General features: G+C 43.3%; 1 protein-coding gene across 4 annotated transcripts in view; it reads left to right on the forward strand.

Annotated features, from left to right (window-relative positions):
- The window catches only part of ATP9A (ATPase phospholipid transporting 9A (putative)), a gene marked incomplete at its 5' end in the record, with an annotated part of 94,483 nt that overhangs the window by 16,663 nt on the left and 52,008 nt on the right, over window positions 1–25,812 (forward strand). For all 4 annotated transcript variants that reach the window (XM_083446780.1, XM_083446779.1, XM_083446781.1 and 1 more), the window contains 6 exons: window positions 10,296–10,440; window positions 11,137–11,250; window positions 16,809–16,917; window positions 22,714–22,772; window positions 23,496–23,547; window positions 25,703–25,797. In XM_083446780.1, the coding sequence (XP_083302906.1) occupies window positions 10,296–10,440; window positions 11,137–11,250; window positions 16,809–16,917; window positions 22,714–22,772; window positions 23,496–23,547; window positions 25,703–25,797 (574 nt within the window). The remainder of the gene's footprint in view (window positions 1–10,295; window positions 10,441–11,136; window positions 11,251–16,808; window positions 16,918–22,713; window positions 22,773–23,495; window positions 23,548–25,702; window positions 25,798–25,812) is intronic.

Here is a 25,812-nt window from a genome sequence, read left to right on the forward strand (position 1 = left end):
CTCTCTCACACAGGCACACTTTGGCCTCCCCCTCCCATCTTAGATGCATTGGAATCTTGGGGTCACCAGGAGCGTAGGCTTTAATCTGTGCTCACCCAATGATTCTGATCCAGTGGTCCTGAAATTGCATGGAAATGTATTTCTTTTCCCAGTTGATGACTGATCAGCTGGGCAACAAGGAAAAGTGGGCAGGGCTCCCCAGAGCTTGGTGGCTACACTGAAAGCTGGCAAGGTGTGGGTAGTGTAGATGTGTCCTACAGCAATGTTCTTTCCCCATACAGTAACTTACATTAAGGACTCAGCTATACAGCTGCAAATGAAACATTTTCAGTGTGTTGTAAAGTGCAATATACAAATATGGCACTAGATGGCAACAGTGAGCTATGCCAAATTCAATGTATTTTTCACAACTTTTTTTAAAAAAGCATTTTCACGGCATTTTTAATATGCGTGTAGATTCCACCTGTGTCTTTTAACGTGATTAGAGAGGCTATTTTGCACATCCTAATCATCACTGTTGATTGGGACAAACCCTTCCTTGTTCTCTACATCTTAACCTTAATCAGTCATAGAGGAAGGCCATTTTAAGCTCCATGGAAATGATTTGCAATGTACCAGTCAGCACTTGTGGAACTCCCTTCCCTATTGGTCCTCAGGTGCCAGTTGCTGTGCCAGACCTATGTTGCTTTCAGGAGAAGGAAAACTCTGATGGAGAAGGAAAACTCTGACCCGAAACCTCCTCTGCCTTGTGGGTATACCCATCCATGAGAAAGGCTTCGGGAGTAAACCCTCAGGAAAAATCTGTACCTGCTGCCTTGCAGGACCTTTTTGGGAGAAGAAAAGGCTATGGAGTAAACCCTACACATATCTGCAGTGGAGTCCCTCAGATGGTTGGATGGCGCCTTGTATGCCTCCTTCCAGCAAATCCTGCAACCAAACTGGTGCTAAGCATACAGTGGTACCTCGGGTTACATACGCTTCAGGTTACACACTCTGTTAACTCAGAAATAGTGCTTCAGGTTAAGAACTTTGCTTCAGGACAAGAACAGAAATTGGACTCCGGTGGCGCGGCAGCAGCAGGAGGCCCCATTAGCTAAAGTGGTGCTTCAGGTTAAGAACAGTTTCAGGTTAAGTATGGACCTCCGGAACGAATTAAGTACTTAACCCGAGGTACCACTGTATTGCTCTGCTTTCCTTTGGGCCACATCAGCAAGACCGAAAGGGGCGTTGCTGGGCAGCACAGAATCTCCATACACACTGCCCACGCTTGTGCCCCATAGAAGTCAGTTCAGTGCTGCTAATGCAACAAAAACAACATAGGAGGCAGAAGTTAGGAGTTACCAGTATCCACAGACACAGTGGGCACTGTGATTCTCCACCGGCTTGTCTTCACCCTTGGAGGCACACTCTCTCAAGGCAGACAGATGCCAACAACAACAAGGTTGTGTTTGGTTCTTGAATGCAAAGAAGTACGGTAATCCCTAGATCAGAATCTGGCAACCCTTCTCATCCTTGTAAGCCGGGGGTAGGCAACATGGTGCCCTCCATATGTTTTCTCCTACAGTTCCCATCAGCCTCAGCCAGTATGGTCGATGGTCAGGGATGATAGGAGTTTCGCTCCAAAGTATCTGGAGGGCATTGAGTAGGAGGTTGGACGAAATGACTTTAGAGAACCATTCTAGCTCTATAGTTTCATGATTTTATGATCCAATGAAAACCACAGCTTCTCTTGACATCCCTTAGAGAGATCCTCTTTGAGAACCAAAAGCTGAGAGTCAGTACCAAATCTAAATATTAGGATTTTACCTATTGGCTTTCATTAAATATTCCCCACTGAAATATTTAGCCTTAAAAATATTGACCTGGCATGGAAATCATCTTGTGTTTGTTCTCAGTAGGGTGCCTGAAAAATACCCGCTCATGAAAGTTAATCTTTCCGCTGCCTGTTGAGTATTCTGATTTAAGCAAAGCTAACATTTCCTAACTCTTTCCTTCTAACTGGATTTTTCCAGATGTTGCTTTCCTTTTTGGAGGGTGGAATTCTAAAAGCATTTCCTTAGCAGATAAGATTTCTTTTATTCTTATTTGCAGGCACTGAGGTGGAAAGCAAGAAATGTGATACTCTTTTCTTTTCTTTTTTGAAAAATAAGATGAAACTACCTTCCCTATTGTTTGCCATACCCCAAAGTGTTTCCTGTTCTACCTGTTGAAAGCGCTGAGCTCTTTCTTAAACAGAGCTTAGTTTGCTTCTAATCAGCAAGTTATTTGCTTACCTAAATCAGTGCAACAGACAAGCCTCATTATTCTTGGTAGACTGGTAGATATTTAACCTGTGCGTGTGAGCCATTGCATGTGTTATTTTTTTTCCAGCTTTTCCCACCCGTGGCCAGTGTGTCTCTGACATGAACCAATATTTCAAAATGTCAATGGAGAACAATGCACGAACCTTATTAATCTGATATTGTGGTTAAATAGACCCAGCTAAGACATAGGCTTTGTTTCTAGAATAAGTTAATTTAAGAAAGTTCAAGGAAGGAAAGTTTGTGACATCTTCCTTTGCCCTACACGACACCTGCAACCCCAAAAGGCATGGAGGCTGCTGGGGTTTGGGCTCCAAATCCAGTTTGGGGAGATTGACCCTCTAATGTTCATTCCAAAGAGTTCTTGCAAACCCATGATTCTCATGCACTTTTTTTCCAGCTTGGCTCCTCCTTGAGGCATGAATTTAAAAATGCAGTATCTAAATCTGTTGCAGCAACACAGTGTAATCAACATGCTGTTAAACGATTAAATGAAAGTTTTCATCATGGATATATTACAATCTGTCGTCTCCTGAGTAGGAAATTCAGGAGTGATCAGGTAGTAGGCACCAACGTTCCTGATACATTAAAGCAAAAAGAAAGAAAAAGGAAAAGAAACAAAAAAATGCTTGCTGACTGCTAAAAAAAAAATTCTGAGCATGCTTAGTTTTCTATTTTAAATAACACTATGATAACTACAAGGAATAAAATTGTTGGTGTATGCACACCACAAATATAAATCCACTTCTGCTGTTTTGGTTTGGTCACTGTTGTTGTTGTTGTTTCATATGCCACCCATCAGCCCCAGCCACTCTGGACAGCTTCCAGAAATAAATAAATAACCATCAAAGATCAAAAACTTCCCTATACAGTGGTATCTCGGGTTACAGACGCTTCAGGTTACAGACTCCTCTAACCCAGAAATAGTACCTTGGGTTAAGAACTTTGCTTCAGGATGAGAACAGAAATCGCGTGGCAGCAGGAGGCCCTATTAGCACCTCAGGTTAAGAACAGTTTCAGGTTAAGAACGGACCTCCGGAACGATTTAAGTTCTTACCTGAGGTACGACTGTACAGGACTGCTCTCAGACTTCACTGTTTGTTTCTGTTGTTAAGAGACTCCCTTCCCAGCACCCTCACAGGGCTGCAGTCCCCAAGGGGTAGGCTTGAGGTGTTTGCTTCTGCTGCCCTGATAAAATGAGTACCTGTATCCATGCACGTGTCTGGTTTGTTGATTATAAAATGTACTTAAATATAGGAACAAAGAAAGGGCAAGTGTCAGTTGCTGCAGAGTCTGGAATGCTCAAGGTGGCTAGCTGCTGACTCCAGCACTGTTTGTGCCCATCAGCTGCTACTCTCTGGCATATAGTTTCAGGGGAACCCTGGGTTGTGGGGCCCTGAACCCCTGTATGTGAAAGCACTCTATATCTCAGGTACCTACATGTTAGGGGAGACTTTGACCACACAGTCCCTTCGTACCACTCAAGGTGTACCCAAGTTTCACCAACTTAAAATAAGTTCTGTTTGTTTCAGTGGTATCCCCCCCCCCCGAGAGTGTTTACAGTTGCAGCCCTACTACTACTAATAATAATAACAAATTTTTATTTATACCCCGCCCTCCCCGGCCAGAGCAAGGCTCAGGGAGGCTAACACCAGTAAAATTACAATAAAAACATAATGGGGGGGGAACCAATTTAAAATATGGGTTAGCAACTGGGCAGGGCTCCTGTATATGTCCTGGTATGCTCAAAGGATTATGGCTGCCCTGTATCAAACCTTCCACATTTTGTAGTCCTTCCTTCATGGAGTAAAATAAAAGTGGAACAGTGCAGATCCGATGTATGGTTGATTTTCTATGAATTTATAACAGAAGCGTAGTGTATATAGTGTGTGAGTGTGAGTGAGTGTGTGTGTGTTTGTGTGTGTGAAGTTTGTACAAACTGAATGATTGGGGGGTGGGTTTCCTGCGACAGGGTTAAAATACAATTTAAAATGCAGCCTCATTTTAATAGTAGCCCATAGATCAATATAGGCATAACCAGGATTTTTGTTGGGGGGGGGGAGCAGGACTTTGTTAGAGGGGGCTGAACCGAAGTGACTGGTCAGTTAGCTAAGTATTTCTATTGCTTTACTTGATCTATGGGAGGGGGACAGCTGCCCCCTTTGGCTATGCCCATAGCCCTACATCTTTTTACTTGTCGTTTCCCTACATCCTGATTCTTCATGTTTGCCTAAACCCAGTGAAATAAATGTGTTTTGTTAGAACACACCTAGATTTGCATAAGATTAGGTCGCAAAGGACTTTGTTGGCAATTGAGCAGAAATATTCTCTGCCGGAGCTGAGCTGGGGTGGCCAATTCTGCCCCAGATGCTCGCCAAGCTGCAGAGGCACAAGACAGGAGCAGATGGGAAACAAATCAAGCTTTGGAGAAACAAGCCATTGCATGTTTGCTCAGCTGTAAGATGACTCATGGTTTGTTGAACAAACCATGCTTAAAATAAGCCATAACTTTTGTGTTATGTGTGAATGCAGTCAGAGATTGGCCCAAGATCACCCATGGCTGAATCTCTGTGTTTCTACTGCTACATTCTAACCATTGCATCACATTGATGTGTATTATTAACCTTTGCAGCCTAACTGTTTGCACCCATTTACTCAGAATTAGTCCTTACTGATGTATGGAAGTGAGAGCTGGACCATAAAGAAGGCTGATTGCCGAAGAATTGACGCTTTTGAATTATGGTGCTGGAGGAGACTCTTGAGAGTCCCACGGACTGCAAGAAGATCAAATGCATCCATTCTTAAGGAAATCAACCCTGAGTGCTCACTGGAAGGACAGATCCTGAAGCTGAGGCTCCAATACTTTGGCCACCGCATGAGAAGAGAAGACTCATGACCCCATGGACCAGAGCATGCCAGGCACTCCTGTCTCCCACTGCCTCCTGCAGTTTGGTCAAACTCATGCTGGTAGCTTCGCGAACACTATCCAACCATCTCGTCCTCTGTCGTCCCCTTCTCCTTGTGCCCTCCATCTTTCCCAACATCAGGGTCTTTTCCAGGGAGTCTTCTCTTCTCATGAGGTGGCCAAAGTATTGGAGCCTCAGCTTCAGGATCAGAAGCTTTCGTGTGCATGCACACTTCTTCAGATACCCAGATACACAGGGAAGCTTATACCCAGAACAAACTTAGTTGGTCTCTAAGGTGCTACTGGACAATTTTTAAATTTCTTTTGACTGTGTCAGACCAACACGGCTACCTACCTGAATCTGGAGGACGACACAGTTAGTCTGTGTAGGACTGCAGTCTTACAGTCTGATCCTATCTTTGTTATCTTGGAAGTTAGTTCTACTTACAGTCTTACAGTCTGATCCTATCTTTGTTATCTTGGAAGTTAGTGTGATAGGATTGAAGCCTTCTGTGTTCAGGATTGCACACTTGTATTTAAAAACAAAACCCTACAACTGGTTTCTACACACATGCACTCACAGTAAGTTTCTTGTAGTTAAATGAAACTTCCTTCTTGGGCTATCAGCATTGTAGCCTGACCCTATGCATGTTTACTCTCAAGTAAGCATATGTAGGATTACAGCCATGCAGCCAGCCCTACATATATTTACTCAGGCAAAAGTTATATGAGGGATTTACTTCCATTTTCCAGCTCTAGTTTTATTTGTTTTTACTTTCATCATGATTGATGTGACGAGAGTGACAGGGAACATTGACTTTACGATCAAGGGGAGGTGCCTCAGCCTACCACTTTCTGGATCTTACAGCTTTGGCAAGTTAAACAAAATGCAATTAAGCCTCAGACATGAACTGCTTGAGAGTTTCGCTTCATTGCTCTGTATCCCAAGCCTTTGCAAAACCAGCCCATTACGGAAGAGATTTGTTTCAATCATTAAACTGCATGTGCTGTAAGGGTGCTGCAGTGTACGCCATGGTTTTTTATTTATTTATTTATTTTTGTTATTTACATATTATTAGTTATTGAATTTATATACCGCCCTATACCCGGAGGCCTCAGAGCGGTTCACAGAACAAAATAAAAAATACAAAACCACAAAATATATAATCAAAATACAAACAACAACCCAATACTCCCCCCCAAAAAACCCCACATTTTAAAAGGGCAGTGTTGACTAAAGGCAGTTGCTTGGTGACAAATCGCAAGCGCATACTCTGAGATTGTATACAGACCTGTACTTAACTATCATATTCAGATCAAAAGGCAGTGACCGTGAACCCAAGTTAGAACATAGAAAGTTGCTCTGGCAGTTCAGTTAAAACTTTATCATTTAATTTCCAGGTCACTTTTTGAAAGTGTTCAGAGCAGCTTACATAAGGCCCAGATGGATCAGCCAGACCAGTGGCTTGCTGTGTTCATCTGATAAAACAAAATGTACACTACAATCCTATGCATGTCTACTCAGAAGTAAGCCCCAAGGAATTCCACAGGGCTTATTCCCACTTTTGCAGTGTGCAAATGGCTGAATTCTTTCTCAGGATGGGAGAGTTAAGGACAAGAATGGAAATTAAAATGTGGGATAGGATAAAGTTCTGGACAGAACAGGGCGCTAATCTTTGGGTTGAGGCAAAAAGTATTGGAACAGACTGTTGATGAGAGTTTCCCTTAGGTCTCTTATGAAGTAAGAGGTTCTTTGCTGGGCTCAACCAAGTGGTGACGCAAGGAGTTCAATATATCTGTTGATAAAGAAAAGTTTTTATTGCCTTCTCAAGCTTCACCTGTGTTGCAATAATACCCTGCAGGCTATGTGAGCAAAACATTGTAAAAAGAAGGGTGGAGCCCTGAGCGTTAAGCACATGTACTTTGCTTGTGTCCTTAAGACTGGTGAAGGTGGTTTGGATCTGCAGCCTTATACTTTTGGCCATAGCAAGAATCAGGGTTAACATCCAGAACCCATTACAGTGGTACCTCAGGTTAAGTACTTAATTTGTTCCGGAGCTCCGTACTTAACCTGAAACTGTTCTTAACCTGAAGCACCACTTTAGCTAATGGGGCCTTCTGCTGCTTCCTCGCTGTTCTCATCCTGAAGCAAAGTACTTAACCCGAGGTACTATTTCTGGGTTAGCGGAGTCTGTAACCTGAAGCGTATGTAACCTGAAGTGTATGTAACCCAAGGTACCACTGTACAGTGGTGCCCCGCAAGATGAAATTAATTCGTTCTGCGAGTTTTTTCGCTCTACGAGTTTTTTATTAGCTGAAGGAGCCAGCATACAGCTTCTGGGTCATGTGGCCAGCATGACTAAACTGCTTCTGGCGAACCAGAGCAGCGCACGGAAACGCCATTTACCTTCCCGCCAGAGCAGTACCTATTTATCTACTTCCACTTTGATGTGCTTTCGAACTGCTAGGTTGGCAGGAGATTACTTGCATGCAGAAAATCCCAGATTTGATCCTTGGCATCATGGGCTATAGCCAGCGGGGTGGGAAGCGGGGCAGCTCCCCCCTCCAATCAAGTAAATAAATAAATAAATAAATACACTTAACTAAAAGTAGAAAACAATTGGAATATTTGAAATCAAAATGCTCACTGAGGTCACATGGATGCATTATAGTGACACAACTGGCATCCCGACTGTCGTTGAGACATTTTGTTCCGAATCTGCTAGACAGAGCCAGACAGAGGATGAGGGCAGGTGGGTGTCCTGTTCCTCCACAACATAAATCCTGGCTACACCCATGCATCTCCAGGTAGGGCTCAGGGAGACCCCGGTCTGAAATATCCAGAGCCTCTGCCAGGCAGAGCTTGTTGGACTAGTATTCTGACATGATGAAAGGTAGCTTTCATATTCCTATGGCCTAAAGTTTAGTGGACTAGGGTCCATTTCATCAAAGCATGAAGTACTGCAGCAGCAGCTGGGAATGTTAGCAGTGAGGTCAGAGGGAAATGAAACCCAAGAGAAAATATTGGTTCTTGGTACAAGTATAACCTGCCCTCCTTTATTTAGCTAACTAACAACCCCGTGAGGCCGGCTTAGATAGGCATGGTTTGCCCAAGGTCATCCAGTGAGCTTTATAGCTGAGTAGGGATTCAACCCAAAGCAGCAGTTCTCAACCTGTGGGTCCCCAGATGTTGTTGGACTACAACTCCCATCATCCCTGAGCTCTGGCCTTGCTAGCTAGGGGTGATGGGAGTTGTAGTTCAACAACATCTGGGGACCCACAGGTTGAGAAAGTCTGACCCAAACACTCTAATGTGGGAAATGTTTGGGGCTCCCATCATGGGAATTGCTGAACTACAACTCCCATCGTCCAGTTCCTGAACAACAACTCCTATCACGCCTGGGCATTGGCCATGATTGCTAGGGCTGATGGGAGTTGTAGTTCAGTAGCAACTTGTGGGTCAAAGGTTCCCATTGCTGCTCTGCTTTCTACTCTGGAGGACGTAGGATCTTTCCGAAAGGATGGAGAAATAAGCCTGTGCTTATTTAACACTGGGTTAAATGGGTAGCATCCTTATTCAGAACTGACGCAACAGCTACTGCAGGCAGACAGGAACTACAGTTGCCAAGCTGACCAGGTAAAAATAAGCACCTCACCTCACTTATGCCTTTTTCATCAATTTCAGCTCCAGAAATCAACCTGGGATTTTTCACAATGTGCAGATTAAGATCAGCTGCTGATGTCTGTGATTAAACAGACCCTGCTACAGAGGCCAGGGGAAAAACTGACAACCCTAATAGGGACAGTGGAATCCAGTAGAATGCCAATAATGTTATTTTAGAAAAGTGTCTCCCCAGTTGCAGTGGGGGCTTACTCCCCAAATAATGTGTTTAGGACTGAAGTCTTAAGGCAATGGGGCTAAACAAATACCTCTCAACACAGACGCACAGGAACAAACATTTAATCAGCCTTTGCTCAAAGAGTGGTTGGATGTGGCCATTGGCAGTTTCTGGCACCTGATTAACAACCAGGAAGGTCGTCTCTGATTGGATGCAGGGTATTTAAGAGGAGAAGCAAGCAGCTAATTACATTTTTAAAACCCCAAAACTAAGCAGCTGCTTTCCCTGCTTATCAGTAGTTTAGGCCTCTTCTGGGATTACTGGGCAGCGAAGGCTTTGAAGGAATGGAGAGAATTTGCCTAAGAGCTAAGTTCAGGTGAATTCCTGGATGAATGCTGGAGTGTGCTTGTTCCTTCGGGATCACAAGGGGAGGCTAGGGTGTGGCTTACAAGTTCATTTTTCACAGTTGTGTGACTGTATTTCCAGACCCTCCAAGTGTCCCTATTTTCCAGGGATGTCCCTGATTTTTAGAAACTGTCCCAGTTTCTGATTTTATCCCAGAATGTCCCACTTTTCCTTAGGATGTCCCTATTTTCATTGGAGAAATGTTGGAGGGTATGGAGTTATCCAATCCCTGAGCCATCTGAAGGCAATCCTGTATAGGGAAGTGGTTTTTTAAAAAAATGTTTAATGTTTTCTTATTTTTTATATATGTTGGGAGCTGCCCAGTGTGCCTGGGGCAAACCAGTAAGATGTGTGGGGTATAAATAGTAAAATTATCATTATGGAATGGGACGTCCCTATTTTCACCAGAGAAATGTTGGAGGGTATGTATTTCAGCTATGGTAGTAGCAGACCCCCGACATTTGATTGTCTATACCCTGTCTGTAATTGTCTATATTTCTGGTAATTGGCGGCAAAGAATATTCTGTGATCATACTGTACTGGTGTAACAATCTTGGCTGTGTGTAGTTTTAGGGTTTGTTTGTTGTTTAAGCAAGTTCCTTGTCCTCAAGGAAGGTCATGGGATGGAGCCTCTCATAATTTTTATAATAATAATTGTATTATTTGTATCCCATTCATCTGACTGGGAAAGGTCATTGTCTTCTTGGCATCCTGTGGGCTTCCTGGTTGGCCATTGTTGAAAATGGAATCCTAGACCGTATGGGCCCAAGGACTGATCCAACAACGGCTCTTATGATAGCTGTCCTCAATGCAATACGTTTTAAATACTCCCCCCACCTCCTACAGATGTTGCGAGTGCCTAAGATGTTGTGGAAGAAGAGACCCAAGGCCTCGAACGGTTTGGCTTGGCCATCCAGAAAAGAGGGACCAGCGATACCCACGCAATGTGATCAACAACCAGAAGTACAACTTTTTCACTTTCCTGCCAGGGGTATGTATTCCATGTTGAAAAACCGTGTGCTTTCCTCTTCTATTGATATTTGAGTGTTGAGTGCCAGTGGTTTATTTGGAGTGGGCAATTAAGGCAGCTGTAACCTGGATTGGCTCAATCTACTCTTCTGCATTTAAGTGAAGCTTAATTTTACTTCTCCCTGTCTGTGCCCCAAAAAGCCATCCTGTTGCCTACAATAGTGAAGAAGTCGCTGAGGAATTTCCCAGTCCAACACAACTGAATGGAGGGAAGAGTAGGGGCTGAAATTGGGACTTTCCCCATTTCAGTCCTCTTTCCATGTGATATATGTATCAATGGACACACTGTCCTTTCCGTATAGATGCAGCATTTAAACTTGTGCTGTAATGGGAAAAATAGATGGGGGAGCCACAGTTGACTCCATATCTTTAATGTCCTGGAATGTGTTGGAGTTTGCATTTTTTTCTTAAAGCTTTCCATTTTAGCTGAATTCCTAAAATGTTGCTAGATGCCTTGGAACAGCCTTCAACTTGGTATCCTCCCAATATTTTGAACTACAACTCCCATCAGCTCCATCCAGTTGATGGGAATTGTAGTCCAGAACTTTGGGAGGGCACCGGGTTGCGAAAAGCTGTCTTAAACATTTCCATGGTGAGCCATGTTAACCTTAGATGTGCTGCTACAAATGCCTTTCTTGTTCCTCACTCTGTTTCTTAGGTGCTGTTCAACCAATTCAAGTACTTCTTCAACCTCTACTTCTTGTTTCTGGCCTGTTCTCAATTTGTTCCTGAAATGAGGCTCGGTGCTCTTTACACGTATTGGGTTCCTTTGGTAGGTAGTATCGAGTTTATTTATTCAAGAAAAGTTTCAGTGTTTGAATACAAGATGTCCTTTGTTACCTTATCTCAGAGATCCAAGTGGTGCCGTAACTTAAAATGGTTTTTGTTAGCTTGTTTTATGAAGCCTGTCCTTTATGTGTTTGGGAATTGTAGCTGCCGAAAGTGATCTAATAAAGGTTTGCTATTCAAAATTGGGACCTTCAGCGGTCTAAGGAAATGCACGAGGGATATTTGATCCAAAAAAGGTAATTTATCCCATAAATCAGTCATTCTAGGAGTACAGCTAAGGGAGATTCCCTTGGGTTAACCCTGGGAAGAGTAAGACATCATGTGAACGTTCCACCAGTTAATCCCGCAACAATTCACTATACAGGTGAAACTCGGAAAATTAGAATATCGTGGAAAAGTTCATTTATTTCAGTAATTCAACTTAAAAGGTGACATGGCTCCCCAAATATCTTTTCTGATGAGAGAAGCTTTTGCATCTCATTTGGAAACCAAGGACCCAGAGTCTGGAGGAAGAATGGGGAGGCACACAATGCCAGATGCTTGAAGTCCAGTGTGAAGTTTCCACAGTCTATGTTGATTTGGGGAGCCATGTCATCAGCTGGTGTTGGTCCACTGTGCTTCATTGAGTCCAGGGTCAACGCAGCCATCTACCAGGAGATTTTGGAGCACATCATGCTTTCCCCCCGCAGATGAGCTTTATGGGGATGCTGACTTCATTTTCCAGCAGGACCTTGGCACTTGCCCACACTGCCAAAAGTACTAAAACCTGGTTCAATGCCCATGGGATTACTGTGCTTGATTGGCCAGCAAATTCGCCTGACCTGAACCCCATAGAGAATCTATGGGGCATTGCGAAGAGACAGATGAGAGACATGAGACCAAGCAATGCAGAAGAGCTGAAGGCTGCTATTGAAGCATCCTGGTCTTCCATAACACCTCAGCAGTTCCACAGGCTGATAGCATCCATGCCACGCCGCATTGAGGCAGTAATTGATGCAAAAGGGGCCCAAACCAAGCACTGAGTACATATGCATGCTTCTACTTCTCAGAGGTCCAATATTGCTCTATTTGCAGTCCTTGTTTTGCTAATTTCATTTAACATTCTATTTTTCTGGGATTGTTAATTTGGGGCTTTCATCAGCTGTGCTCCATGACCAATTATAACAAATAAAAGTTTGACATATCTTGCTTTGCATGTCATGAGTCTATCTCATATATTAGTTTCACCTTTTAAGTTGAATTACTGAAATAAATGAACTTTTCCATGATATTCTAATTTTCTGAGTTTCACCTGTATATTATTTGCCTAGTGTTTCAGACATTTTGTATGTTGGGTTCAGAATTAAGCTTGTACACCATATTAAACCAAATGATCTAGAGCTTGGGGTGAGCAGTATGGTAGCCAAGTTTGTGGATGATGCCAAATCATTCAAAGCGACGAAAATAAAGTGGGATTTCAAGGAGCTCCAAAAGGAGTCCAAACTGGATGAATGGGTAGTAAAATGGCAAATGCAATTCAATGTAAGCATGTGTAAAGCCAGTGGGAAAAAAATATTTAAAAATCCTAACTTTGTATATATATGCCCATGGTGGTCTGAACTGGTGGTCACTAACCATGAACAAAACTGTGGGGTCAAAGTTGATAGCTCAGTGAAGATGTCAACCCAGGGCATCTTCCCAGGAAGATTCCAAGCCCAATTCAAAGTGTTGGTGCTGACCTTGAAAGCCCTAAACGGCCTCAGCCCAGTATACCTGAAGGAGCATCTCCACCTCCATTGTTCTGCCCGGACACTGAGGTCCAGCGCCAAGGGCCTTCTGGCGGTTCCCTCGCTACGAGAAGCCAAGTTACAGGGAACCAGGCAGAGGGCCTTCTCAGTAGTGGCGCCCACCCTGTGGAACACCCTCCCACCAGATGTCAAAGAGAAGAACAACTACCAGACTTTTGGAAGACATCTGAAGGCAGCCCTGTGTAGGGAAGTTTTTAATGCTTAACTGACCACTGTATTTTAATACTTTGTTGGAAGCTGCCCAGAGTGGCTGGGGAAGCCCATCCAGATGGGCGGGGTATAAATAATAAATTATTTTATATTATATATGAAGCAACCCACCAAGTCTAGATTTAAATGACAAACTAGGCTCTGCCCATGGGAACTTGTTCACATTAAACCATTGTTTGCTTTTGTTTTTAATATTACTTAATATGATGTTCAGACAGGGTTGCTGTGCGGCAAATCTGTGTAGTTTTCCCGGAAGGTTTTATTTTAATTTTAAGCCAAGGAGGGTAGCTTTAAATTTGATTGGAACAGTGTGGTGTCTTTGTCTGAATTGCACCTCCCTGAAACCTGTTAGAGCAATTAATTAATTGGCTTTCCAAATTGTCTTGTTTTGCACCATCCTTTTATTTAAACTCCTTTGCACGTTGTTGGGTTTGCTAGTCATTGGGAAGGGCAGGAAACATATTCAAGGTAGCTACTGGAAGCCCCCAGCCACGAGCTTTCTGAGATTTCGGCAGACTTTGCCTGTTCAAGCATACCTCTACAGCTGCGAGGACAAGAAACTTGAACCCGTTTAAACAAAAGCCGAGATTCTCGTGATTCCGAATTCTGCGGCCTCATTTTATATATGCCATTGTGTCAACAATCGGGTGCTTGCCTGTAGCTGCACTGTTTCATTTGTTATGGCTTGGGAAAGAGAAGTTAAAGGCTACCGTAGTTTTTGCAAGGCTGGCTTGCAAACCTATAAGGCCATTGTGATTTGCCCCACATCACACGAACCATTGAAATTCAGCATGTGAGCTGCCAGGGCTATATATAAAAGGCCTTTTGTTCATTGCAGGCTGCTAATGCAACCATTTTGGTATAGAATAGCAACTTGGGATGGCTTAGTGAGGCAGAACATAAAGGGTTTTTTTTGGGGGGGGGAGGAGTGATTATTTGAAATCCTGGATTGCCAAATGCATCTAGATGATTTATAAAAAATATATACTGCTGTATCATAAAAATACATCACAGTGGCTTATCACTTTGTGTGTTGCCTGTAGCAATAACGAGCTATGTTTTTGGACTCTTTCTCAGAATGCTAATTAAAAACAATAGTTTGAAATGCGGCAAAACATTCAGAAGCCATGGTATATAAAGTCTATAAGTGCCAGAGGAGATTTCTATCTTTTTGGGGTGAGCGGGGCACATGCATGCCATGACAACTTGGTGCCCTCAAAGGAGAAATCATGAAACCCCCTTAGGGCTGGCTTCATGCAGTGACTTCCAAATTTGTGCAGCTGTCGTGTATCCCCTCAGAAGGATTTGCATTGCTTTGCAAAGCGTCCCCAAGCCTTGAGGGCATTTAGCAATGCACTTCTGTTCATGAGAAGTTTTGCAAGGGATGCCCTGAAATTAGCCAGACAGATTAGTTTCCTTTGAGGAGGCGTTGTGGCAGGTGGGTAGGGCTTAATTGCATTGAAGTAACAAATTATAATTTCATGATACAGGTAAGGAAAAGAAATATTAAGTGACTTGTGTGTCAACATTGAGAAAGTTCTTTTGGATATTGTTGTGCACTGGGTTTTTTAAAAAACAAAACAAGGAATGCCTTCCGGGTCACGTGGCCAGCGTGACGAAGCTGCTCTGGCAAGTCAGAGCCGCACACGGAAAAGCCGTTTACCTTCCCGCTAGTAAGCGGTCCCTATTTATCTACTTGCACTTAAGGGTGCTTTCGAACTGCTAGGTTGGCAGGCGCTGGGACCGAACGACGGGAGCGCACCCCTCCCCGGGGATTCGAACCGCCGACCTTTCAATCGGCAAGCCCTAGGCGCTGAGGCTTTTACCCACAGCGCCACCCGTGTCTCAGACCATGTGGTAGCCCAGACTATATTTTGGGGAAAAAATAAAATTGAATGAATTCCTATGCCCCACAAATAACCCATAGATGCATTTTAAATAAAAGGACACATTCAACTCATGTAAAAACATGCTGACTCCCGGACTGTCCGCGGGCCGAATTGAACAGGCAATTGGGCCATATCCAGCCCCGCCAGCCTTAGGTTGCCTGCCTCTGCTCCAGACTGTCAGTATTTTGCAGTAGGGATTCAAATGCTTATGCCAGACCCTCCAAGTGCCCCTATTTTCCAGGGATGTCCCTGATTTAGAGAAGGTTTCTCATTTGATCCTGGAATGTCCCACTTTTCCTTAGGATATATTTTCACTGGAGAAATGTTGGAGGGGATGGAATTATCTGACTCTCGAAGGCAATCCTGAATAGGGAAGGGTGGTGTCTTTTTTACATGTTTAATGTTTTATTATGTTTTGATATATGTTGGAAGCTGCCCAGAGTGGCTGCAGCAACCCAGTAAGGGGTGTAGGGTATAAATAGTAAAATTATCATTATGGAATGGGATGTCCCTATTTTCATCAGAGAAATGTTGGAGGGTATGGAAATTTAGGTTTTTTGCAACGTCAGTGGATTAAAGCACTCTGTCACCCTCATGCAACAAATGCGATTCTTAAAAAGAAACAGACTAAAAGAAAAAAGTTATTGAATAAGCATAGTACAAAAAAGATAATGCGTTTAATAATTATATGTTTGTGTTGTTATTATATTTATTTATCCTGCCTTTTCCCTAGACTGGGAACTAACAGAAATTAAGGCAACTTACAGAAATTAAAACAATAAGGTTAAAATGCAGAAAGCTTTAAAACATATAAAGTAACTAAAAAGCAATTAAACTGTAATAGAATTAAAACAATATAAAATTACATAAAAAATAGAATACAAAAACAAATCTATTAAAATGCAGATAGTAAAAACAACACAGCACTATAGAAAATCCTTTCCTTAAAACTAGTCTGTTGCCAAAAACATGCTGGAATAAAATAGTCTTCACCAGCCAGTGAAGGACATCAAGGCATTTAACATACATTGAGTGCTAAGAATCTCAGTGCGGATTATATAAATATATAACCAAGTGGTCCTTAGTCCTGGTAGCTATCATTTGACCCTTTCATGACAGATGATTACCAAAACATTCAGTTTATAAATATGCAGTCAGCTTACGGATGCATAAAATCTACACCCTTTTTGCACATAGGAACATGGCAGAGAACTGACCTGAAAAGTTTGTAATGAACAAATGGCTAATGGAAAGATGTATAAACACTCCACAACCAAATCAGGAATAAGGCAAGATGAGTGCTCATTGTCGTATAATTTAATGTCCTCATAAACGTTGTGCAAGCAGATCAGGATATATACTCAATAAATAAACAAACAGGTCCTCTGGAGCTGCCCAGGTACTTAAAACACGAAGAATGTTTAGCTTTAAGGTTTTGTGGAGCTCCTTTTTAAAGGAAGACACAGCTCAATGCTTAGCTTTCTCTATAGAGTCTGACAAATTTTAATGAAAAGTGTCACCGTATATCATCTGGTAGGCCGCACACTCCAGAATGTATTCCCAACATTCAGTGGCTTTCCATGCACGGAGTGGGAGTTCCTTGGGCTTTTATCCACACATTTTCAATGACCCCTCTCCCTCCCGCTCTCTCCTAGGGCTTTGTCCTCGCCGTTACCATCATCCGTGAGGCTGTGGAAGAGATCCGATGCTACATGCGTGACAAGGAAGTGAACTCGCAGATCTACAGCAAGCTCACAGCGAGAGGTCAGCTATTTGGCTCCAGCTTTCTACATCTGCTTGCAGAGTCCCTTAGCTGACTGCCCGAGCAGCAGGGAGTTGCAACTCAATCAAATGTTGCTGACAATTGGAGGAGCAAAGTTTCTGAAAGGGGGGTGGGGTTTGACTGTGGAGTGGGGGGGGGGGAGGTTGCCAAGCACACAGGCACATGGCTTAGCAAGCCCCCTCTGCTTCGTCTGGCCCTGGCAGAGCATCAGAGACTCCTGGTGACAGTACAGATAAATTTCCAGCTACAATTGGGCAATAGGTGCTCAGGGGATGGAAACCTTCCACAGAGAATGAGTATTCAGTGCATATTGGGATCTGGCCAGTTACTCAGAATAATTATGGCGTATGTTGTATTGAAGGGAAGAATATGAAGGAGTTCATATTTTTGAGATGATGGCTGATACAGCCACATCCATTTTATAGATTATAAGCGATAGGTGGTCTGAATTTGTTGAATATCCTAATCCTGACTTGGATCTTTTCAGAATGGGAATGCGTGTTGCAAATTAGGCATGCAACCTAATCCCATTCACGTTTGTTCAGAAGTAAGACTCCTTGGGTGAAATCCCATTGTGAGCATCCGCTAGCAGAATGGGCTTAAACTCCGGCACCAGGACTCTCCCTTCCTCTCCTCCCTCTTGCAAGCTGCATGCTGACCAGATTTGCTTTGGAGAGTTGGCGGACCCTGTAGATATATAGGGTTATTTGGGGGTGGGGGCAGTGGTGTAGCGTGGGGGGTGCAGGGGGGGGGCCGGCCGCACCGGGCGCAACAACTGGGGGTTCCCAACTCCACAAAACTATGATTTTAAACTTGTGATGGGCAGTGGAATACCATAACTGGAGAAAGGGTAGGGTGCGAGTATAATTGAAAATATGATGTGGCAGCCCCAAATCTTTTCAAATTTCCCTCCGGTTTGCTGGGCTGGTTATGGGAGAGGGTGGAATAGAAGTAATTGTATTGTGAAAATTTGACAACTTTTCCTTTACATTGAATTTCATATTGGGCAATCACAGCTTGTTATCTTTACGATTTGTTTTACTGCTACCTTTTGAGGCACCAAAGAGAAGCTTTGCAAATAGTTTCAAACCATCTGTATAAATCAGATTCGGGTTTCCTATTCATCCATCCATCAACCCAACTTTGCTATTAAATTTGCAGGCCAGATTTCTGTTTTGATACTCACTAGGCTGTTGATTTAAAATTCCAGAGTTGTTTTTCTTTTCTTGCTTCCCCCCCTCAACCCCCTTTCAAGATTACAGAGCGTAGTAAAGGAGAACTACATAAAAAAACCAAAACCCACCCTATGAAATGGAAAGAGACCTCCTGCCAGCAGAGTGCTCCTTTGATACAGATCACTGGCATTTACCAGCTGTATCGAAAAACAATATTTTCCCAAACCTTTTGTGCTCTTATTTTTGCAAGTTACAGAGCGCAAGGCCACCTAAAAGCCAAAAGCGTACCAAAACAGATGAAAACTGTCTTGGGTATGTTTTGATTTGTTCCTGGGGACGTTTTGTTTTGATTTTGTGTTTGCAAATGATATGCATCCCGGTCACTGAGGAGCTCAGGGCTGCAGTGAGCCATCACAGATATGTCTCCGCTGAGAGTTATATATAAAGAAGGCATTCCCCGTTGCTAGTGCTGGTTACCTTTGCAGTGTCAAGGATCACGTCAGAGAGGTCTATATAAAGAACCCGAAAGCAAACAGCTAATTGGCAATACCAGTTGCATTATCAGTTTTATCTTGGTGCCACCTTTTCATACTGTAAAGGTGCAGTGCTGCCATTAATGGGATGTATTAAATTTTCACTTCCGTAGTATTATTATTTTGCAGTTGTGGCACTTGGATCATCATGAGCCTCAGCTAACTCTTTTAAAAAAAGTTGGTATGCATAGCTGGAAATTAAGACTGGCAGGACATAGTTGCTTGCCTAATTTGGATAATAATAATAGTAGTAGTAGTAGTAGTAATAATAATAATAATAATAATAATAATGATGATGATGATGGTTTGGACTATCACAGTTTAATAAGCTGTGATACACACGTGCTTCATCCTTGTGCAGCCACTTTTCTCTTCCCTTCTCAACACAATTAACCCTGGAAGTCTTCACCATAGCATCCATTGCATTGGAACTGGGAAGCTATGGTTAAGGAAAAGCCAGGGTCTTAACTCTCTGCTTAATATGCCTTGTAACCATAGCCTTGTATACAACCAAGTTTTACTCGGGAGTAGGACCATTGAAATTAGGAGATCTAATTTAGTGATTCTTACTAATTTCACTAGGTTTACTCTGAGTAGGACTAATGTTGGGTGCAACCCATAGTTTCCTTGTTCAGCTATCATGGGGAACTAGGGTTTATTGAAGACTTCTGGGATTAATGGTGGTATGGCCAGAGGGGAAGAAGCAAGGGGCTGCATGCTCTGGCAGGTCCCCCTTTTTCAAGTCCTGAGGATCAGATGATTGTCAAGGTTTGCAAAGTGCCTGCATGCCCATTTGGGGCCCAGCTATGCCTTTACCTAACAACACCAAAAGCACAACGTAAGACACAGTAGCATATCGGCAAAGCAAGAGCAAACAATAAACAATTAATGCAGCTTAATATATGAGCCCCTGATTATTATTATTATTAATAATAATAATAATATGATAATAATAATAATAATAATAATAATAATAATAATAATAATAATAATACCACTTTTATTTATATCCCACCCTCCCCGGCCAAAGTCAGGCTCAGGGCGGCTAACATCACATATATAACATTGGTATAAAATCAAACAATAATTAAATTACCTCCTAAAAACAGGTCAGAATCAAATTAAATTCTAATTACATGGCTTTCTGCAGGGTTAGGGTTGGGAACAGTAAGTGCTCAACCACCCAACTGTTTACGCTGATCTTATATGGGCCTATGAGAATGCAACAAGGAGCTGCAGTGTGTGTGTGTGTGTGTGTGTGTGTGTAAGACCGCCCAATGTGTGCACATTCAACTCTCCCTGAAAAGAATATTTGAGTCACACAGCCAATATTTTGCTGCTGTGCAGCGTTGGCCAGCAGTTGTGAGCGAGAGGAATTTGTTAGAGCCTTTTTCTCCCCCTTTTCCTCTTTACCAGCGAATCGATATTGTTGCAACTGTTTCCCCATGACTTAGTTTTGCAATTTGTAGCAATCATTACAGCATCAAAGGAAGTCTGTGGCTTTTATTAGCAGAAGCCAGGAGGCACTTTTGTTAAATGTGCTGTTTGTCACCAGCACAGCAGGGGTTTAGAAGTAGTTTCAGTTGTTTCGCTCAGGAGTTGGGACACTGGGCATATGTCCAGCTGGGGCATAAAAGTGTTTTAAATCCGGGGCAACTCCTGTTTTGGCCTAATGTGTCCCTTAAGTTGGGTGCAAAGAGCTAGCTCTGCCTTTGTGGAATGAAGTGGAAACCACTGGTGATGATGGTGGCGTCCTGTTATAAAGATGCTCCATGATGTTTGGTTGTTCTAAAAGGGACTTTTGGAGAGCCTAGGGCTTGCCGATCAGAAGGTCGGCGGTTCGAATCCCCGTGACAGGGTGAGCTCCCGTTGCTCGGTCCCTGCTCCTGCCAACCTAGCAGTTCAAAAGCATGTCAAAGTGCAAGTAGATAAATAGGTACTGCTCTGGCAGGAAGGTAAACGGCATTTCCGTGCGCTGCTCTGGTTCGCCAGAAGCGGCTTAGTCATGCTGGCCACATGACCCAGAAGCTGTACGCTGGCTCCCTCGGCCAGTACAGTGAGATGAGCACCGCAACCCCAGAGTCGTTTGCCACAGGACTTAACGGTCAGGGGTCCCTTTACCTTTTAAGTGAGGGGAAAAAGTTGACAAGCAGTACATGATTTCCTTCCTAGTGCAATGCCCTAAGATGCATGGCACCTTCCTCTTTGCACCAGCACGGCATTGCACTGGCTGGGAAGATATACCAGGGAAGATTGAAGCCACAGAATCATACAATTTTAGAATTGGAATGAACCCTGAGGGGCATCTAGTCCAACCCCCCTGCAAAGCAGGATTCTTTTTCCCCAACACGGGGCTCAAACTCAAGACCCTGAGATGAAGAGCTTCAGGCTCTACTGACTGAGCTATGTCATTATTCTTTTTTAAGCCATGGGACCATAGCTAAGTGTCAGAGCATGTAGGTTGTATGCAGACGGTTTCAGGTTCGAATCCTGGCATCTCCAGTTACCAGGATCAGGAAACAGGGAATGTGAACAGCCTGTGTGGTCTCAGAGAACTGGCAGGCAGAGTAGGCAAATAGGGTCACTCCTATATAGTATTCCTATTCTTCTATGGTGCCTGAAGCCATGCTAACTTGCCATCCGTGTGTTTTATACCTGACGGCCCCAGTATAGACCTGTAAGACCATTTGGATAATCTGGGGATGATTTTGCTCTACAAAATATTGCAGGGTGGTGGTCTGGAAATAGGATTTTTTTTCCATCGCCCCTTCACTGCAGAGGGTCTTCATTCTGCTTTATGTTAAATAGTATCCACTTGCTGCTTCAGATGTCTTGTAAAGATATATCTCTTTACCTACGCTTTCCCTGATGCATAAAATTGAGTTTGTCTGGGTTTGGGGGTGGGTTTTTTCCTTTTAATTCTGGCTTACTGGTTTTTGTGTTGTATCTCTGTTTTTAGGATGCTGGTTTAATTGTTTTTATGTTATGTGTGGTATACTGATTAAAATATTTTTAAACATTGAGCTTTTTATAAATGCTTTTAAGTAAATAAAATGTAAGTTTAAATGTTAGAAATGCAGGGCAGGATTGATCAGCATAAAAGAAGAAGAAATTTTAGTTGATTGATTTCTATTTTTTGGGAGGACAATTTCTGTCAATCAATCACTTACTTTGAAGTTATTTTAATGGCGCTGCAGTTTAAGGCAAAAATATTGATTCCACATTGTCAGGGGTTCAGGAGCAGAGTCACAGGAGAGGGAGGAAACGGAGAGCGAGGGGGAGGAGTCTGAAGGAAATGTCAGCGACGACAGTAGTCCGAGGTCTCTGAGTCTCTCCAGTGACTCGGAGGATTCACAGAAAGAGGCCCCCATAGTCAGGGCAAGGGGAGTGCCCAGGGGGACACCTCGGGAAGAAGGGGCCAGAGGGGACTCAGAGAGTAGCAGCTGGAAATCCGGACCAGCGTCCCCCCCAGAGTGCAGTAGGGGGGAGGAGTCCAAGGCATCGGGATCAGGGAGCGCGCAGGCAGAGGGAGAACGTGAGGCTGGAGTGACCACACCCTCGTCAGGGAACGAGGAAACGGTCATCAGGAAAGTTAAACGCGCACGCGCGCCAAGTTCAAATGTACAGGAGGGCGGCAAGGTGGGCAGCCCGGGTAGGGAGCCAGGTCCTAAAGCCCGCCGAAGAGAGGGGGAGGAGTCAGAGGGGTCAACGTCTGCGTCAGAAGAGTCCAGGAGAGAAGAGACCCAGGGGGGTAGTAAGACCCAGAGGAAGAGAGAGAGAAGGAAGAGGTGGAGTAAGATTAGAGTCTTAAACTGGTGCACAGGGGGCGGAGACTCAGACAGAGCTTCGCCGGTCTAAAGTCCAGACGTAGAGCTGGGACCCTGAGACTTGGAAATGGAGACTATTCTTCAATAAAGACTTTGTTACTGTACTACCGGCTAGCGTTGGTCCTTGGTGAGCTGGGACCCGGAGCCAGCTCTGACACACATATTTCCGAAATGTGCTACCAAGGTAAACAACATGGGAGAGATATGAATGTTATTAAAGTGTATCTTTTTCCCCACAACAGGTACAGTAAAAGTGAAAAGTTCCAGTATTCAAGTTGGGGACCTTATTATTGTGGAAAAGGTACATATGGATTTGTAAAGACTTTATACTTTTCCTACTACTTTTAGCATGCTGGGAGGGAGAACCAGGTTAGTCTGACATTGCACACTATTCTTTTGTCTCTCTTTTTCTAACACTATTGACACTGAAAATGTACCTCTTCAGCTGAGCATTTTCTTGACCATTAACACTGGTTCCTGGCCTTCCAGGTGCCTGTGATTTATAACTTTAACTTTGCTTCACTGGGCTGCTTTTATTGCAATATTCTGTTGTTTTAGATTGTGAACTGCCTTGACATTTCATTTTGAAATGGAAGGAGGCATATACATCCTCTTAATACATAGACACCCTATCTTAAATGTTTCAAAGTCTTTAAAGTAGTAATGCACAGCATTATCATAGAAATAAGGATAATATTTTAATAAAATATGCGGAACTGCTCTTTATATTTTATAACACCCACCCATGTTGTTAACTTAGTTAATAATATGGGGTTAGACCACCAGGTGCAGCTTCAATCTTTTCCTTTATGTGATCATAATCGTGTGGAGGATAATAGCCGAAAAATGCTTTTCTCAACCACTGTTTCATAAGAGCCCTGCCAGGTGAGGCCAAAGGCCCAGCAAGCCCACCATTTCAGTGGCCAACAAAAGGCCTATGGGATGCCTAGTTTACTAAGCAGTGACTAGTAGCCATTGATTGTATGCTGAACATTCAAAACCCACCTTCCATCTCTCAAAACAGAACCAGAGGGTCCCTGCTGACATGATCTTCCTCAGAACGTCAGAAAAGAACGGTAAACATCTGGAACCAATAGTGAAAATGATCTTTAATGGTGGTTTGTTGTTGTTTTTATGGGACAAAAGAATCGTTTTGAAAACGTAGCCCAAGTGGATACGATTTTTAGGCTTAGCATGTCTGCCCGATTCAGAGGCTCCTTTTTCGATAGCTTGGCTACCACCCTTGTTTTATCGTTTGTGATCGTTCAAACCATAGCAATTAGTTTATCCTGTAGGGTGTCCTGTTGCGCGAGGTCACGCAATGCGAGGATAAAGGAGATTGATGCTGCGCACCGTCGCTCACTGGGAGCCTCATACTGGCTTGTCTTTTGACATGTGCCACCATTTATTCAGAGTGTGAAAAATGCATCCTTTAAAACCGATAGATAGATAGATTATATATATTATATTAGCCGTCATCCTGGGGTTCCTTCTCATGTTTATTTACTTGGCCCCCAAGAAGAACTGCAAGAGAAGAAAAGACTTGATTTAAAAAATAAAAAAAAGCTTGCATGGTTTTGCAGACACTGGGACCCTGTCTGTGTGCAATAATATTTATCAAGCGGACAGCTGCCGGTAGCAGTGTTTATTCAAGTGCAGTCATATTACAGTCTTGGTGGCCGCGGTCAAATTGTTTGTGGGTCATACGGAGACAATGACCCAGATCAAAAGTGCAGTGGGGAGGCACACATGGAGCCACCCCAAGCACTGGAGCAATTGGGTTGATAGGCTTGCAGCCATGCCAAAGAAAGAGAGAGATGATGAATAGGAAAGCCTCTGCTCACATCACACCCCTGGTGGGATACTGGCTTGGACGAATTATGCCTAGTAGTTTTGCTTCCATTTAGTGTGGATGGGGCCAATGTGGATGGTCAGAGCTAATAGACTGCAGCGTTGGGGAATGTCAAGTAAATACGGTCCTTCCTTCCATGCTTAACGCCAGCCTTCTCCAAACTGGTTCCCTCCAAAAAATTTGAACTACAGACTCAGCTACATTAGTCAATTTATAACGTTATAAATGCATTATAACAATGTGACACCAGGTGGCGCTGTGGAGCTGAAATCCGAAGTCAATGATAATTTCCATTGTGAGCTTTTATAACTTTTTAAAAATAACTTTTTAAAATAGCTGTGTAGATCCAGCCTACAACACTTATCAGCCCCAGACAACATAGCACAAGTCACCCTGTTCTAGGCTGCTGTGCTAAGCTCTTCAATCTGTGCAGCACATGCAAATCAAGCAAATTACGTGGTTTTTGCTTAATTTGCACTAGGAATGTGCCCAGCATTGCTTGGGAATTCTAAGAAACCGAAAAAAACTGTGCATTTTTGAAACCTGTTTCTTGATCTCGGGAGTCGTCATTCAAAATCTGATTGCTATACATTTTGACACCTCATAAGTTGTTGCAATAAGACAAACAACTTTTCAAAATGTGTAGATTTAATCAAATTAAATCTTGTCTGCAAATCATGGAGGAGGAGGAAGGGGCAATGAATGATTCTGGCTCATGGTTCTGTTTTGTTATAAGAACCAATGGCATGCAACATGAAACAAGATGGTGTATCCTTCTGGTGTAGTGCTATTCAGTAAGAGTGTTTAAACTGCATAGAAAGCTCTCATACCAGTTCAGTCTATTTGTCCATCTAGCAGTAGCTCTTATGAGTCTTAGGTAGAGCTCTTTTGTCCTCACAAGCACTCTGATCCTTCTTACTGGGTATGCCAGGAATTGAACACAACCAGATGAAGGTTTCATTTTTGAAATACAATGGTACCTCGGTTTATGAACTTAATCCATTCTGGAAGTCTGTTCTTAAACTGAAACCATTCTTAAACCAAGGTGCGCTTTCCCTAATGAGGCCTCCCGCCGCCAGTGCCCTTCCACCGTTTGGATTCTGTTCTTAGACCGAGGTAAAGTTCACAAACCAGGACAATACTTCTGGTTTTGCGGAGTTCGTAAACCGAATCGTTCGTAAACAGGACTGTTCTTAAACTGAGGTACCGCTGTATCTTTATAATGCAGAGTTGGTCTGTCAACAGGCCTGTGCCTGAGGCCAGCTCCAAGGTCCACAAGGTCTACTGGAACAATCTCTCCCTAAATATGTAGCTGCCTTTGAGATGCAGTTTGAAGAGCAACCACCAAAGCCCCATTAACACAGATTTTAAACCCACAGGGTCCTGCTTTCTACGTACGGATCAGCTGGATGGTGAAACAGACTGGAAGTTGCGCCTGCCTGTCAGCTGCACTCAGAGGCTGCCCACTGCTTCTGTACGTAAGGTTTTC

This window comes from Podarcis tiliguerta (genome assembly GCF_965153285.1).
Source record: "Podarcis tiliguerta genome assembly, chromosome: 6".
NCBI lineage: Eukaryota > Metazoa > Chordata > Lepidosauria > Squamata > Lacertidae > Podarcis > Podarcis tiliguerta.